Source organism: Eleutherodactylus coqui, chromosome 2 (assembly GCF_035609145.1).
Source record: "Eleutherodactylus coqui strain aEleCoq1 chromosome 2, aEleCoq1.hap1, whole genome shotgun sequence".
In the NCBI taxonomy this organism is placed as follows: Eukaryota; Metazoa; Chordata; class Amphibia; order Anura; family Eleutherodactylidae; genus Eleutherodactylus; species Eleutherodactylus coqui.
The window spans coordinates 323,736,349-323,754,669 of NC_089838.1; the positions used below are offsets into that span (position 1 = coordinate 323,736,349).

General features: G+C 46.9%; 1 protein-coding gene across 1 annotated transcript in view; it reads left to right on the top strand.

Moving 5' to 3' along the window:
* The window catches only part of STAG3 (STAG3 cohesin complex component), a 103,631-nt gene that overhangs the window by 61,574 nt on the left and 23,736 nt on the right, over nucleotides 1-18,321 (top strand). Inside the window, exons 21-24 of the mRNA XM_066589520.1 lie at nucleotides 7,259-7,351; nucleotides 9,918-10,086; nucleotides 11,973-12,100; nucleotides 14,738-14,839. Coding sequence (XP_066445617.1) covers nucleotides 7,259-7,351; nucleotides 9,918-10,086; nucleotides 11,973-12,100; nucleotides 14,738-14,839 — 492 coding nt within the window. The remainder of the gene's footprint in view (nucleotides 1-7,258; nucleotides 7,352-9,917; nucleotides 10,087-11,972; nucleotides 12,101-14,737; nucleotides 14,840-18,321) is intronic.

Sequence of the window (18,321 nt, forward strand, 5' to 3'; positions counted from 1 at the left end):
CTGTCAGGAGATTCTTGCTGCTCCAACCACATCAGTGTTAAATACTGACGGCCTCCTTCATTGTAAGCAATGGGGGACATTCATAGCAGCTTTTACACCAGTTTCTGGCATAAAGTCAGATTTCTGTGCAAGTTGGGTATTTGCGCACAAATTTGCAACTTTTCTGCTTTTTGCACCGCCCACGCCTCTTTTGAAAAAATTAAGGATGGTTGCCCCGGACCAGAAACCAGCAGAAATTATAGCAGAAATGTGCCCCAGGTTAGGCCTATTGTATATTTCAGTTAAGGCGCACGGAGATGCCAAGATGCGCCTAATATACAAAGGTCTGTCCCTGCTAAGCAGGGGGTTGATGACCCTGGAGGTCCCTTCCAGCTCTACCAGTCTATGATACTTGTATATTAGGCACTGTCTGAGCAGCTAAAAGTTCTGTTAAGACGGACGTTTAAAATGCCGGACCTAATAATTCCCTTCTTTGTTTAATGCTGAAGTGTTTAAAAGAAAATATCGGGGCTTATTTACTGATACTATCTAAAAGTTAGACCGTGCATACTAAGGCCGGCTCACATTATACTAAGGCCGGGCTCACATGAGCGTACATTATACTAAGGCCGGGCTCACATGAGCGTACATTATACTAAGCCCGGGCTCACGCGAGCGTACATTATACTAAGGCCGGGCTCACAGGAGCGTACATTATACTAAGGCCGGGCTCACAGGAGCGTACATTATACTAAGGCCGGGCTCACATGAGCGTAATACGGTGACTGGAGTCCATGAAAGGACATTGTTACACACTTGCGTATATTCATTACATAAATTAAAAAAAGAACGCATCATGTCTTGTTTTACCGCGTTTCACCTGCGTACCACTGTATTGTTTTCTATGGCTGCGTTCGGAATGCTGTGCATACGCAAATACATTGCATTGTGTTGCGGTTTTTACGCATGTTGCTAGGAAAACCAGAAGAAAGTTTAAAAAAAAAAAGAAGAAACCAGGAAGCAGGAGAGCGTGCGTAACACACTGTATGTACAGGCAAAAACGTGACACAGTTCCCTGCGCCGCTAAAACGCTGCCCTTTTTATGCAGCGTTGTACCGTGTGCCCGTGTTAGCCCAGCCTAAGACTAGACAGGCTTATAATGGATCAGATTCATCACAGCAACTCCTGCGGGATGCTACATTTATCGAATCTCAACTCTGCCCAGTCCAAGATTATACCAGCTATTAGATGGCTAGTTAATGCCAAAAATTGTGCTAAAACTTTGGCGCAGTTTGCCAGAATCTATATCTACACAATAACGCATAGGATACTGGATACTGAAAACTGATTTACCACGATTATCCAAAGGAACGGACCGCCATCCTAAGTGTCACATGTGAAACAACTTTACTTCTTCTTACCCCATGAACACTGTTCCTGACCTTTATCATCAGACACCGTGTCTTCCTCACTATGCTGTCCCGCAGGACATCCATCCTAGAGCTGGAGCCCCTGCTGAGTAAGGTCACATTAGACAGCGGTGTTGTCGAGACACAAACTAGACCCCACTGACATGCTTCACCGCATCCTCGGAGGGCAGAGCTACAAGTCCACCATTCGTCTCACTGTTTAAATGACCCGCCTGCCATCACGCGCCCCCTAAAACCCTTATCCAACCTGAGCTGAACTCCTAGAATAGAGGAGTGCTCGCCCCTCGAGTATCCCGTGGACCTGGGGGCTGCGCCGAGCCATCACATGCAGCATTTATTACCGAGCGCTTCCATAAGCGATGGGCATCCTGCTGCTAGGCAATGGGGTCTCTCCTCCGTTGACAAACGGGGCTGATATTGAAAAGGCCGGACATTTATATAATTGGACTGTTACCGTATAATAATTGTAGTCAAAATGGAATTAAGTAAAAGGGGATGTAACAAGGGCCCGCCCACAACGTGCAGCAGACCTCCACAACATGCAGGAAGATGGGGATGTTATAATAGTGGAAGTGTTTATTAAAGCAGTAACCCATCGGACATCGAGTTACCGATGTAAGGGGGAGTCAATCTGCAGACCCTGACCACCTTATAGATACATACACTACTAGGCAGGACTATCCAAAGCACCATCTTCAAAGTCCTCCCATAATTCACATCACCTACAGAAATCGTCCTTCACATGTGGAGCAAGGCATCGTTTTCAGTTCAGTGAGATTATGGCAGTGAACCAAAGTCTTACCAAGTAGGAAAAGTCACCAATGCAATTTAGAACATAGTCATTGGCTGATAGGAAAGCCCCTCATTTAACCCCTGTGAGACCATGCAGGTGGATAATCCATTTAGCTTCACGTTGTAAGAACGTTTTATTTAGATACCCCTGACAGAGTCAGAATGTAAGTTTTGAGTAATCAAGTTTACATATCTGGCCGCCGGAGTATTAGCTTGGGTCCCAATGAAACCCAACTGCTTAGCTCTCCTCCTCGGAAAGGTCAACACATTACATAAGCGACCACCTTCCTGCGTCCGTTGACAAATTGTCTGATCTCTCATACGCTCCCATCGGTGGGGTTAGTGCTATTTTTTGTTTATTAACAAACTGGCAGGGATGCCTTTTCCACATGGGGAAACGTCTTACCACATTTGGACAGTGTTGTAAGGAGTTATGACCCCCTACACGAGTCAAAATGGCTATATACCAGAATGTCCTTCACATTGGAGCCCCATGATGCATCACACCTGCATTCTGAGGGAAAACACGTGATAGTTCTGCATCTGACCGTGAACAAAATCCGTGCAGATTCAGACCCGTCAGATGGTATCCCTCAGAATCCAGAAATTTACACCAGAAAACCCAAATTTTCAATAGTATTAACCCCTTAATGACACGGCCTATTTTGGCGTTGAGGACCAAGCGATTTTTTTGGTATTTTTCCATCTCCATTTTTCAAAAGCCATAACTTTTTTATTTTTCCGTGGACGCAGCCGTATAAGGGCTTGTTTTTTGCGTGGCGAGCTGTAGTTTTTATCGGTGCCACTTTTGGGTACATAGACTATATCGTAAAATTTTTTAATTTTTTTTTAATGATAACAGGGAGAGAAAACGCATCAATTCTGCCATAGATTTCTTTTTCTTTTTTTTACAGCGTTAATCATGCAGCATAAATGACACACTAAATTTTTTCTGCGGGTCGGTACGGTAACAACGATACCAAAATTTTAATATTTTTTTTAGGTTTTTACACTTTTTTGCAATAAAACCCCCTTTTTTTTGGAAATCTTTTTTTTTTTCTCTATAGCTGCATTCAAAGTCCTGTAACTCTTTTATTTTTCTATGTACGGAGCTCTATGAGGGCTTATTTTTTACGAGACGAGCTGTAGTTTTTATTGGTACTATTTTGGGGAATGTACGGCTTTTTTGATCACTTTTATTGCATTTTTTGGGAGGCAAAATGCTAAAAATTAGCATTTTGCCTCTGTTTTTTAGCGTTGTTTTTTACGCTTTTTATCGTACAAAATAAAAAGTGTGTTCAACTTTTTGTACACGTCGTTACGGACGCGTCAATACCAAATATGTGGGGTTTTAATTTTTTCCCCCTTTTTTATGCTAATATTAGAAAAAGCATAAAAAAAGGGGTTTTTTTTTTACATTTTTCTTTTTTTACACTTTTCTTTTCTTTTTTTTATACTGTTTGTGTCGCTCTGAGGGACTTACAACACTGTGCCTATGATCGCTGTTATAAGGCATGGCAGAGCTACTGCTCTGCCATGCCTTATCGCTTATACAGCGATTATAGGCACAGGCAATACAGGACGCCAGTGTCTGGCGTCCTGTTGCCATGGCGACAGGCCGGGCTCTCGCGATGACATCGTGAGTTCCGGCCGGAGACACAGAGGGAGCGCGATCCCTCTGTGAACTCTTTCCCTGCCGCGATCTACTTAGATCGCGGCAGGGAAGGGGTTAACAGCGGGCGGCGCATCTCCGATGCCCCCCCCCACCCCGCTGTTGCAGCGGGACGCCGGCTGTGACTGACAGCCGGCTCCCGCTGCGGGATAGCGCTGGATCTTATGTGATCCCGCGCTATCTCCAGGACGTACCGGTACGCCCTGCAGCGGGAAGTACCAGGCTGCCAGGACATACCGGTACGCCCTGGAGCGGGAAGGGGTTAAAAATAGGTGACTCCCCTCCCGTCTTTCCTGACTTGATTGACCGGTCTCTCCCATTAGACGAATAGAGGCATCCACTTAGAATTATGTTCCCCATCATAGGAACATGGGATCCCTGACCAAAACAGATCCTTCCCATCTGCAACTGTTGGCAGCAAAGAAAACTGTAATCCTGGCAGCTAGTGCTCCCCTGGAGCTGTGTATAAGCTGACCTCGGCAATGTACAGGTGGGGGGATCCACTTGTAGCCATGATCACTCAAGCTGGGGCCACTATGGAGACAAGCAGGGCACACTAGTAGTATGCCCAGACCGATGCCTCTGCACTGTGGAGTATCCAGGATGTAGTCAAAGTCGGACCCATCGCTGGATCTCATACCAGTGTCCTATAGGGAGATAACAATTACATACTTGGGTAGAGAAAACACTGATGTGCTACACGATGGTACGGCGCATTGGCCCCTGGGAGCCCGGAACACATGCTTCAATTCTGTGTTGTGGCCCTTGGAAGAGATAGAAAGTAAACCTGATTGCAGAGTTGAAGAGTAGCGTGTGAGAAGCAGGAATCCGCTTTCTGCATCTAAGTCTTGTGGGACCGTGGCTATGACTGAAGTAAGGGGAGCGTACTGGACATGGCGTCCTTCTGCTACGACACTTGCATGGAGCCATTCGACAGCGCAGTCCAGGGCTGACGCCATCATTGTAGGACCTTGTTGGTGCAGATGCAATGCAGATTACTAGTAAGAGAACCAGCCAATCAGAAGGCAGTGCAAGTTTCTGAGTGAACGTGGGGGTTGGAATCTGGCGCCATTGTCTTTTTGGACCTGTGCAGGAGATTTTCGGATACCGATCCGTGTTGAGAGTGCCTGGAGTGAACAGACGATGGCGGACGACTTCCTGGATGATCGGCCCCCATCGTAGAATACACCTCCAGTACGCTCTCCTTACTTCATTCATAGCCGCGGTCCCACCGGACTTAGAGAGATGTGGAAAGCAGATTCCTGCTTCTCACACGCTACTCTTCAACTATACAACTGGGTTTTCCTCTCTCTTACAGGGGCCACAATACAGAAATGAGATCCGTGATCATGTAGTGCATCCAGGCCTTCCTATGCAAGTAGACTATTGTTACTCCAATATAGGACACCAGTAGGGAGATATTACGCTGGATCCGGCCTTTTCATTATACCCGGTGTTGTAATTGAACAAAAAAAAAACTCGGTCCCTTTTGTGAAATTAAGGATAGTGTTAAAATGATTAAAAATGATACAAAACTCTTTTTTTTTTTTGCTAAAATACATTTTATATTTGGTATCCCCATTACCATGCAGCACTACTTATAACATATGGAATTGAAGGGGTGTTCTGGGATTACAACATCTAATGAGATTGGTGGGGATCTGCCCCTGGGACCCCTCCTGAACAGCCGCTGGCAAGCTGCTGTGGCTGGCTGGATCCATCGGCCATAGCACTTTTGCGTGGTTTGGTATTGCCGCTCTGTCCTCTTCACTGTTCCTCCTCGCACCCAGGGATGTAGCTCCGCTCTGCCGTCCAGCACGCAGCCATTGATTTCAGTCCATGATGTTATCATGATTGAAATTAACCTGAAATTGCTAGAAGTGAAGTGCCCTTGGCCCGGCTTATACTTGTGTGTGACCTGAGTCATCGGCAGTGATCTGCATGACAATGAATGTCCTACCAGCGTCAGGCAAGGAATCATTTCCATCATATCCAGTTATCACTGCCAGAAAATGCACATTATAATAATGGCCCGTCTGATCTCTGCCGAGCCGCAGCTTAGATACTTGACACGTCAGAAGATGTGGAGTCTCCTTGAGTCCTCCAGTCTGCCCCCTCCCTAATACTAATGACACGTCAGATGATGTGGAGTCTCCTTGAGTCCTCCTGTCTGCCCCCTCCCTGATACTAATGACACGTCACAAGATGTGGAGTCTCCTTGAGTCCTCCTGTCTGCCCCCTCCGTGATACTAATGACATGTCAGAAGATGTGGAGTCTCCTTGAGTCCTCCTGTCTGCCCCCTCCGTGATACTAATGACATGTCAGAAGATGTGGAGTCTCCTTGAGTCCTCCTGTCTGCCCCCTCCCTGATACTAATGACATGTCAGAAGATGTGGAGTCTCCTTGAGTCCTCCTGTCTGCCCCCTCCGTGATACTAATGACATGTCACAAGATGTGGAGTCTCCTTGAGTCCTCCAGTGTGCCCCCTCCCTGATACTAATGACACGTCAGAAGATGTGGAGTCTCCTTGAGTCCTCCTGTCTGCCCCCTCCCTAATACTAATGACACGTCAGATGATGTGGAGTCTCCTTGAGTCCTCCAGTCTGCCCCCTCCGTGATACTAATGACATGTCAGAAGATGTGGAGTCTCCTTGAGTCCTCCAGTCTGCCCCCTCCCTGATACTAATGACATGTCAGAAGATGTGGAGTCTCCTTGAGTCCTCCAGTCTGCCCCCTCCCTGATACTAATGACACGTCAGAAGATGTGGAGTCTTCTTGAGTCCTCCAGTCTGCCCCCTCCCTGATACTAATGACACGTCAGAAGATGTGGAGTCTCCTTGAGTTCTCCTGTCTGCCCCCTCCATGATACTAATGACACGTCAGAAGATGTGGAGTCTCCTTGAGTCCTCCTGTCTGCCCCCTCCGTGATCCTGATGACATGTCAGAAGATGTGGAGTCTCCTTGAGTCCTCCAGTCTGCCCCCTCCCTGATACTAATGACACGTCAGAAGATGTGGCGTCTCCTTGAGTCCTCCTGTCTGCCCCCTCCCTGATCCTGATGACATGTCAGAAGATGTGGCGTCTCCTTGAGTCCTCCTGTCTGCCCCATCCCTTCTTCCCCAGACACCTTGCACCTCATAACCTTCTGAACTGCCTGCAGCCTCAGCAAGCCTCGTACACCGGCTGCAAACCTTACCTTGACATTTAACGCATTGTAATAATTTACCGTGTGCGACAATGCCATGATTCGCGTTATCACATTGCACCGGTCATGTCAACCATTGCCACATCTGTGGGTCCTGGGAAGTGTTGGTCATACACCATAGTCTTGTTGCTAGTATGGGCAGCTGATTGTTGTATCACAAGATGTTCTCTCTGTAACAAGGATGCGCTGGCGGATTTACGGAAGAGGCTCCTCTTGTTCCTGAGCGCGTGTCAGACTCTGCTGACGGATACCCACTGCAGCGTAAGAGAACAGGTAGCGGATGACGAGACTGATTTATGTTTGTTTTCCCTCCCTCTTAGCTATAAAGTCCTGTTGTTTGTAATGAATACATTTCTCAGTGTACACTGGATGGCCGTGTTCTTAGACCCCCATCTAGTAGCACGTTGGACCTCATTTGGCCTTCAGAACCGCAGCAATTCTTTGTGGTGTAGATTCCACTGGGTGGGGAAAATTTGTTCTGCAGGAATATCGGCCCCTGTGGACAGGAAGCTCTCTATGGTTGCCACAGATTCGCTGGAGGTTCTGAATGTTCTGCCTAGCTGATAGGAACCGGTCATCGATCTATGCAAATTTGGAGACTGTTGAAGTTGGCATCCCAGATGGTCCCATACATGTTCTATTGGTGATAAATCTGGCGATCGGGACCCTGCCTCTTGCAAGACCTGCCATGAGAGGAACACATGTCGCTGCAGGATGTCCTGAACATATGGCTGAGCTGTCATTGTCCCTCGTACCACTACTAGGGGTGACCGACTGTTGTATGCGATGACCCCCCGCAGACCATCACACCAGCAGGGGGCAGTGTGCCGCTCCACAGCAAAGGCAGGATTAAGGGGCTCCCCCCGAGGTCTCCAGACACAAACACGGCCGTTGTCGGCGGCCAAACTAAACCTGCATTCAGCACTGAAGACAATCCAGTTCCTCTGCGTAGCATCTAGTTTTATCATTTATGACATCACTGCAATGGTGGGGGACAGAGGCCATACATGTAATGGGGGCCGCGAGACCAAATGTCCTTTTGCAAGTGCCTGAACAGGGTTCTGACAGACACAGGGGTGTAACGATGGCGCCCTCTGTCTCTGGATGGCGGACAACGAAACGGAGTTGATGCTTGTCGGACGATCCTCTCTTCTGTTGAGGGCGTCCTGAGCCCGGTCACCTTGTGTGCCTTCATGCACTGGTCCCAATACCTCCTAGCAGTCTGGTCAGACGCTCCTCTCTTCTGGTGGTTTTTTGGAGCGTCCTGAGCCCGGTCACCTTGTGTGCCCTCACACACCCACTGGTTCCAGCACCTCCTAACAGTCTGGTCAGATGCTCCTCTCCACTGGTGGTCTGTAGGGGGCGTCCTGAGCCCGGTCACTTTGTGTGCCCTTACACACCCACTGGTCCCAACACCCCCTAACAGTCTTGTCAGACGCTGCTCTCTACTGGTGGTCTGTAGGGGGCATCCTGAGCCCGGTCACCTTGTGTGCCCTCACACATCCACTGGTTCCAACACCTAACAGTCTGGTCAGACGCTCCTCTCTACTGGTGGTCTGTAGGGGGCATCCTGAGCCCCGTCATCTTGTGTGCCCTCACACATCCACTGGTCCCAACACTTCCTAACAGTCTGGTCAGACGCTCCTCTCTACCGGTGGTCTGTAGGGGGCATCCTGAGCCCGGTCACGTTGTGGGCCCTCACACCTCCACTGGTCCCAACACCCCCTAACAGTCTGGTCAGACGCTCCTCTCTACTGGTGGTCTGTAGGGGGCGTCCTGAGCCTGGTCACCTTGTGGGCCCTCACACCTCCACTGGTCCCAACACCTCCTAACAGTCTGGTCAGACGCTCCTCTCTTACGATTGGTCTGTCGGGGGGTCCTGAGCCCAGTCACCTTGTGTGCCCTCACACATCCACTGGTCCCGACACCCCCTAACAGTCTGGTCAGGCGCTCCTCTCTACTGGTGGTCTGTAGGGGGCGTCCTGAGCCTGGTCACCTTGTGTGCCCTCACACCCACTGTCCCAACACCCCCTAACAGCCTTGTCAGACGCTGCTCTCTACTGGTGGTCTGTAGGGGGCATCCTGAGCCCGGTCACCTTGTGTGCCCTCACATATCCTATGGTGCCAACGCTGTTCTGACCCTAACAGTCTGGTCAGAACGGCCCAGTGGGGGACAATCCATCGATACGACCATCCAGCTTCTCACATCCCAATAATGCGCCCCTCTCAGACTCTGGTAACGGGGTGAAATCTCTTCTCTGCATCGTAGAGGCCACTAGTGGCCAACAAGCTCCACACAAGCGGAAGAAGAGGTCACTACACACAAGGAGCCTCCGAGAGCCTTTTATAGGCCAAGGGGGGAACCAATTTTAGGGTCTCAGGTGACAAGACCGTCTATCTAGTGGTATCCAAAAGAAGAATCCCGCAGCACACCAAATAATGCGCAGCAGCGCAGAGGTATTAAGTGATGTATGCCAAGCCACTAATGGGACTATGGACCTCCAGTCCCCAGATCAAGCATCAGAAAAGAAGTGGCCTTAGGCTTGATAAAGACTAATTGTCGAAACGTTGCCTGTACTTTTGTGATATGGAGTAATAAAATTGCAAGACCGTCCATCTAATCCCCACAACTCTCGGCATTTACAGATCTGCCTGAGATGGAACCGCATGCCGGGATTTGTAGCAAAGCAACACCTTCTAGGGCTGGGATTGTTTTCTTAGACATGGAGTGTACATGTGTGCGTCTATGTATGTAAATGTAATTCTATGTATATCTAATGTAATGGATGTGTCTATTGTTAACAACCACTCAACGAGTTCTTGCTGTTTTCCTGCGCAGACCTTTAAACTACTTAGTGACCTCCTGGTGATTTTCAGTGAACCCATTGGCCGGGGCGATCGGTCCTACCTGCAGACGCTTTCGTACTCGCCAGACCTTCCTCTCCAGGTGGAGCTTGCAGGGTTCCTCGTTGATCACGTGTTCACAAACTCTGAAGATGAGGATAGCGGTGCGTGTTCTGTGTGCGGGCGAAGGTAGAGCCATATAGGACGATATAAAGAGCAAGTGGTGGCTTATTTGTAGGGTTCAGTTCCCATCAGCATCATCTTGTTTTATAGGGACGGGATTACACAAGGCAGGGAAGGAAGGCTTCAAGGGGTTTTCTGAGATTTTTTGTAAAGCTTGCCACAGCAAGCATATAAAGGAAAAAAACATACTCGCCCTTTAATTGTCTAAGCCCTGCGGCTCGCGTCCTGGTCCTTTGCTTCCAGGAGCTCCTGGCCTCAGTAACGTGACTGCTGCAGCCAGTCATTGGCCTCACAGGTCACATGTCGCCATTGTAGCCAGTGATTGGAGGCAAAAATCTCCAAAAACCTTTTTACATTTCTCTTTTATTGATCCAATTAGTTTTAGTTTGACCCCTTACTGACATCCGCTGTAAATGTATAAGTGGGAAAGATGACGGGGCAGGCTGCACTGTACCCACTGTTGTATAACACTCCCCTACAGTGGCCAGGATTGGAGATGAGGCTTTAGGCTGTTTAACCATTCAGATGCTGCAGTCCATAGTGATCGTAGCATCTGGACAGAGGAAGGGGCCGCCCCTGTCACCCCATCCCCTCCACCCGCGAAATAACAGATATATTGTACAAGCGATGGCATGTTCAACCCGGTTCGTGGGATTAGAAAGCAAAGTGAAACTAAACTTTTCCTATCGCGTGAAAAACAGGAAAAAAAAACGTATTTGGTATCGCCACATCCAAAACAGTCTGCACAATTACCCCCTTCACTACCAGGAATTTATTTTCCCGCTTACCTCCAAGAGCCGTAACGCATAAGGTGTATTTTTGTTAATGGCACCATAAACTTATGTAAAAAAAAATATAAGTGGGAATAAATAGATGAGCTTTAGTTTTTATCGCCATTTTGGGAAATATAAGTCTTTTTGATCACTTTTTAATATTTTTTAGAAGCAAGGATAACAAAAAAAAATTCTGGCTTTTCGTACTTTTTTTGTGATGTCTTTCACCATGCAGGATAAATATCGTGATGTGTTAATAGTTCAGTCTTACAGACACAACTAGACCAAATGTCTGGAGGTTTTTTTTTAATGAGACTGGGCTTTTATCAAAATTAAAATATTTTAATTTTTTTTACTGATTTAAAAAAAAAAACCCTTTTATTTTTCTATTCCTTTTTTCACGCTTCTATATAGTCCCCACGGGGAACTTGAACTTGCAATCATTTTATTGCTTGTACTTTATACAGTAGTATTTGAGGATTTATAAGTATTGCCTATGAAAGCCTGTCACAGGCCGAGCTGCAGTAGGCTCTGGGCGGTCATGATGGTCCTAATCGAGGTAAGGAAGGCATTCCACCCTCACACTGACTGTTTAGAAACAGTCAGCATGGCATCTAAACGGGTAACCAGAGCAAACCGATCGGGGCAGTTGCTGTCAAGAACAGAGTTGGCATTTTGGGGTTTTTTGTATGTTGGAATGACTTTTTTTTTTGTTCAGTTCCACCTCAAGTCCTCACATTATGTGGTACATGGAATGGAATAATAAAGAGTTGTAGACCTCGGAGGTCAGGGATGAGAAAGGAAAATGTGACTGTGGCCGGAAAGTGTTACCAGCAACTGATGTGTAAAGCTCTGTTTACATCTTGTTTATGTGACATATCAACTGGGCGGGTGCTGAAAGGACACGATCTTTGGGTCCCATAGAAATGTTGCACAATGTAGTGTAAAGACAAGATGTGAACAAGTCCTGACTTACATTCCACTTTCACACCATGTCTTACTTGTTGATATCTTTCAGTCAACTCCCAGAACCTGTTGCAAGGGACCCAAATAGTAAGACTAGCAGTCATTGGCTTTTTTAAACTTATTTTTAGGGGACGAAGACTACAAAATCCAACGGCTCCATGAAAGACGCATACTCCTGGCAGGATACTGCAAGCTGATCCTGTATAACACCCTCGAGCTCCGCTTCGCCAGCGAAGTCTTCAAGTATTATATAAAGGTTGGAATCACTTGACTTGTTATGTGTTTATAATAATATTGATAAAGTGTCACCCGACTGTCCACCATTCTGGACTAGGGAAATGTTCAGTGGGTCTTCAATATTTATCTCTCCCCCTACTCTCATCTAAAGTGAACTCTGATTTGCATGTGGCCTCAGAAAGTCCTTAAACATGATGGCAATAAAGTTAGCCAGTGACAGGGGCATGTCAATTACCCCCCTGCCAGCGAGGTTTGACACCTCTGGTATTTCTCACAGACACCATGGCTCTGAGAGTCAGATTAAGGGGAAAATCTCTTAATAAGGATTATTGGTCTGTGAAGGTCCTAGCCTTCCTTATATTTTCGGAATTGGGGGGCAAGCCAATTAAAACGCATCTAAACTCATGGAGGTGCAGGCCCCAGAACACCCCCAAATGGCGTATCCACCTACCTGGGTATAGTTTCCGGGTCCTACTTGGTATTGCTAAACAGCTAAAATCATGACCTGAAATATGCCAGGCATATATTCCCGATCGGAGGATCTCCTGCAGAGATATGGTCAAAATGGGGAATTAGGGATTTTCCACAAGTACGTACACATTTACCGCACCCCTCTCGGAATGACCTCAGAGGGGGGGGGGGAGGTGTGTTCTGTGAAAATATTAAAACCTGGGGGGGTCAGAAAAGACCCAGTGTCAGACCTTCGGAGGTGTCCTACAGCGTATGTACTTTCCCATTTGCTTCCTGTTACTCCGCACAATGAAAACCTTGGGCCGAACATCCCAAATCTGGTATGTGTGTGTGTGTATGTATGTATATGTGTATATATATATTTAATTAGCACTGCTAGTTTTTTCCTAGAATAAATCTGCAAATTGAACCTTGTGCATTTTTAAAACTAACCAGAACTCCAAAAATTCAGAAGCCTGGGAAAGCTGGGTACAAATCCACCTGTAGTCTAACAACTCTGCGCTTGCAATCCCGCTGGAGTGATCGATCGAAGCTCTGACAAGGGGTCATAGCGGCACGAGTGCACTTGGAGTAGTCAATCCATGACAAATCTGTGATAAAGGTGATATAGATAGTGTCCCCGCCCCTCCCCCTCTCTCTCCCTGACATTGTACTTTGGAAGCTTAAAGTCAAACTGTGCTTTACAAAAACTTTTGACCTCTCATAAATTCTGATTACTGGAGGTTCGGGTGCTGAAACCTTCACCAGTTACCACGACTAAGCAGCCGAATCACTCATCCACTGTAGATGGGCTCAGTAAAAAGCTTGTGAGTCCATATGCAGCTAGTGAGCAGTGGCAATGCTTCGATAAGTGCTTTGCCTGCTTCATTCTAGCGATCAGTGGAAGTCTCATCATCCAGAAAGCAAAACTTTTGGCATATCCCTTAAATGCCAACACTCCCTCTGTAAACCCTTCCCATGCCACGATCTACATAGATTGCTGCAAGGAAGGGGTTAACATCGGGGGTCGCGTCTCCGATGCACCCCCACTGTTGCAGCGGCAGGTCAGCTATCAGTCACAGGTGGCTCCTGCTGCGGGATAGCGCGGGATCGCTTATGATCTCGCACTATCCCCAGGATGTACGTTTACGCTTGTTTCAGGGAGTACCCTGCTGCCAGGACGTAAGCTTACACTCTGGAGCGGGAAGGGGTTAAAAAACACAAACCGTGAAACTACCCCTAAAAGTTTTTTTTTTTAACAATGAATAAAATGTCTTAAAGCGGTTATCCAGGGGCGCATAGTATCCGGTAAAACCGTGCTCAGCCTCCAGTAGTAAAATAATAGAATGCATACTGCCCGGTCCGCTGCCATTTCGCCAGTCCCTGCTGGTCCTCATTCCAGGGTGCAGGGAGCTGGCGATGATATACCCCACAAGAGGGCCATCAGTCGGTGAATAGCTGCAGTGCTCAAGTGACCCCGTGTCGGGTCGTCATCACTCCCTTCACAGAAGGGAAGTCAAACAAGGACTGAAGAGACATCAGCGATTTGGGAGGTCAGAGTGGGGGTAAAAGGCAGCGGGGCTCGCCTCCATGTCTCAAGTCAAACTTCAAAGTGTATTTATTCTGAAACGCCTCAGCATTTCAAAATGAAATCTCCACGGGGGCGACGGGCATCCCTAACGCAGGTTCTTGCTTCCCACGGTTCAAGCAGCATGGACCTTATGACAGAATCCCTTTTAAAATCTCCTTTAAGTCTCAAAACATAAAATAATATACACATATTTGGTATCATCAAGAATCTCCAACACATGTATAGCATCATTGTCATGACTGGTGGGTGCTACAAAGATGATAAACCTACAGAGGAATGTCCTTCATTTACTACATGCCAAAATAAAAATATAACGTGAATGTATCTGTGTATGTAGCAGAACACGGCGCCCACATAAAGTACAACGCGTCTCGCACAAACACACAGCCTCATACGGTTATATTAAACAACTACTGCCAGAATGCAAAGCAGGAACGGAACAAAAAAATTGTTCTGGTCCTCGAGGGGTTAAATAAAATGTCGAACCCCTTTAAATCCCCACTTGCGTAGTATTGGGTGCTCCGTTTGTACGGTCATCTATAACACCGGATGGGAAGGCCACTTTGGGACTATGACATTTGTTCACTCTTTGTACTAAATAATCTTTTTTTCTAGTACTATACAGATTATGGAGACATCATAAAAGAAACCTTGAGCCGGTCCAGAAGAGTGAGCAAAGAAGAAAGCACCAGAACCATCCTGCTGTGCCTGACCCAGGTAAGGGGATTCTAGGACCACCGGGATTAGAGGTCCTTAAGCAGCGCAGTCTGAGCCGTATAACAAGCGCCAGTCGGTGGGATTGATGCTCGTTCAGCAGGACGATTGCGACCGTATAGGGGGACACCGATCGTTCCTACAATAGTTTTTTCCCCATACAGTTTCCTGGTTCTCAGCAGCTCATCACCCATTCACACATGGAATGGTCAGCTGTAAACTATGGCGCCCATTTACAAAGGTTTTTAGCTTCAAGAAGTTGCAGATTTTTGCACACGCGAGTATTTGCACAAACGTTTGTGACCTTCTTCCTTTTTTTGCCTAGCCTGCCACTTTTTCAAAAAGTAGGCAGGGCTTATCAAGAGGAGACTCGGCCAATCCCAGAACAACAGATTTACATATACTTTACACCAGAAACTAGCGTAAATTATACCAGGAGTGTATGCCAAGTCAGACCTGTCATCTTCGAAGACGCACGGAGCTACTGGGAAAAACTGAATACATGAAGAGGCCTACACCTTGGAAAGAGAGGAACCCTTCTTTTCTTTCGTTGTGACCCCGGCAGGACCACTTTCAGTGCCCACATAGAGGGGAGAGATGTGGACAGGTGCAAGCCGCTGCAGCTCCGCCATTCACAACTGGAGGAAGGGGAAGGAGTTGTAAAGGTCCACACACTTCTTATTTTGCTTTTTACTCACCCCCCCCCCCCCCCCCTTACAACCGCCGGGGCAGACTCTTCACTTGCAGTGCATCTTTCTCACGGATTTCCTCGATACTGGTGGGTGCGGGATTAGTCCCAGGGGCAGCACAACCCCTATCCCTTGGGGTGTGACATCGCCAAGCACCCATTGTTGCTGCCACTCAGGACTGACCTTGTAACATGTCCCCGCCCACAAGTGGCAAAGTCCTCCTCGGCATGGAAGGCGATGCAACCCAGGTCATCGAGGCGGGGAAGGGGGGGGGGGTGAGGCTTCTGCTGCTTTTCAGGGATGTGTGGTTCACTCAGTTTTCCCCTTGGTCTTATTTATGATCCTTTCCCCCTGATTGTGATCGTGTATTTCAGGCATTTTCCTATATAAGGAGTCCTCACTCATGTCCCTGGGGAATAGGGCCAGTCTGTTCTCTCACAGCGGCGATTGATCTAATGAGTGTTTGTTTGTCTCAGGCAGCTGCAATCTGGATTTTTAAGCTTTTAGCAAGTGAATTTATAGTTATATCTAATAAGAGTTATATTTTAGGGATCTCTGTGTTGGGCTTTACTTTAAAGGGGTTGTCCCGCGATAGCAAGTGGGGTTATACACTTCTGTATGGCCATATTAATGCACTTTGTAATGTACATCGTGCATTAAATATTGGCCATACAGAAGTTATACACTTACCCCTCCGATGCTGGCATCCCCGTCTCCATGGCACCGACTAAAGCTGCCTTCTGCCGGGATTAGACGCGCTTGCGCTGTCTGCTCTCTTCTGTCCGGCTCCGGCGTGCTCGCGCCGCAGAGGTCTTTTGCGCATGCACCGGAGGGGTAAACTGTGTATAACTTCTGTATGGCCAATATTTAATGCACGATGTATATTACAAAGTGCATTAATATGGCCATACAGAAGTGTATAACCCCACTTGCTCTCACGGGAAAACCCCTTTAAGTCATTTATGACCCTTGCCGAGCTTCTAAGCCACTTTCTTCTGATCATTTTGATAGGTCACTTTTATGGAGGCGCCAATACCATGTATGTTTTGGCTTTATTTCTTTGTTGTAATTTGTTATGTTAAAAATAGGAAAAGGGTTTTTTAAACTAAATGTTTTTATTTCATGCAATAATTATAAAATATTTACCGTATTTTTACTTTATTTTCAATCCCTGAAGTGGACCTGAACTAGCAATCATTTGATCGCTCATACAATGCACTGCACTGCTTCAGTATTGCAGTCTATTGTATTTGATTCGGCATTCTATTAAGCTCTGCCACAGGCTAGGCTTAATAGACAAACCTACATGGAGCTCAAGCTACCATAATGAACGTTCAGCCACAATCTTACAACATTGGAGCCTGAGGGAGCCCACCTCCCACTGTTGGACCATTTACATTTAACTGTCAGAAATGATAGCTGCATCTGTATGGGTAATAGCTGCTATCCAGTTATCTCCAAATGCAGCTTCTGCGGCCAGGTATCAGCTGTCAAAAACAATCAACACCCACTGTGTATGCTGCTGGCCTGGCACTCATGCCCACTCCGTACAATCACCGCGTACATCTGACGTACATATACGTACGGTGTCGCCAAGAGGTTAATTCAGGACTTGACCAGCTCCTTGCAATCACTTCTCTAGACAATAGGAAGCAGCAGCTATTACATGGAGAGAAAACAACATCTGCCAACTGCAATAAACCATCTGCTGAGTCAAACCCGGCCCCTCCAGCCGCTCTGGGGGAACAGATGAGCCTGGAAGCTGTAAATGAATGAAAACTGCTCCTTTATCAAGCAATTCAAAAGTGATTGTGAGCGAGCGCACCGAACGAGAGACTGACGACGAAGATTATACATTCCATCTCCGCTGTCCCCAGAGGCCAGCATTCAATTCACTGCAATCACAGAAGCCGCCATTCTATTATCCTCACATCTAATGAAATCTGCAGATCAAATATGAAGGTGAGATAGCGTGTTTACAGCGGTGGATGGGAGATCTGGCAGCGGCACAGAATGGCCAGCTCAGCTGTCTCCAGAATCCCGGACCCCTCTGCCTACGGCGTACAGATGAGTATCCCTGTGTCAGCAATGATGCATTGCCGTGGGAAGAAGCCTTTGACCTCTTCAAAACCAGAGGTTTGTCAAATGTTAGCACTTGTTTTAGGTCCCCGCCTCCTGAGAGCTCCAGCTTTTTTATTTTTGGGATGAAGAATGTTTTTTGATGGTACCTTTGAATGTGCTACAAACTTACTGGAAAAAAACTTTATAAACTTTTTTAGTGAGGTCCTTTTTTGAAGGCTGCAGCAAAAACAATGCGCACTTTATTTTGCAGATCGGTGCGATTTATGGTGTTAACAAGTTTTTATTTTTTCTTACTTTTTAAAAGCGGTAAGCTGCTTTCTTCTGTTAACAAGACTTTCTCTCCGTTCCGTGAACCCCGTTGGTTTGCAGCGGGTTATTTAGATGAGAGCTGTTCACGTGTGTAGATAAAATAATACGCAGCGTGGCCTATTTTGGTCTTAAATCGCCCATTAAAGTCTGTGGGATTATGTAAGAACACAGCACATACGTAGTTGCATACACAGTCACCATGTTTGTACGCATGTTGGCTTGAGAAGGAGGAGTTTAAAAAGCAGTGACATCAATTGGCCCTCTTGCTTATTTTTTGTGAGTGAATACGTGCACAAACAAAACTCCCCACATCTGCATATTTAATGCTGTGTGAATGAGGACCGCGCCTAGATGAACCTGATAGACATACGAAAAAATACCTGGTCCTCTTATAATCCACAGTAT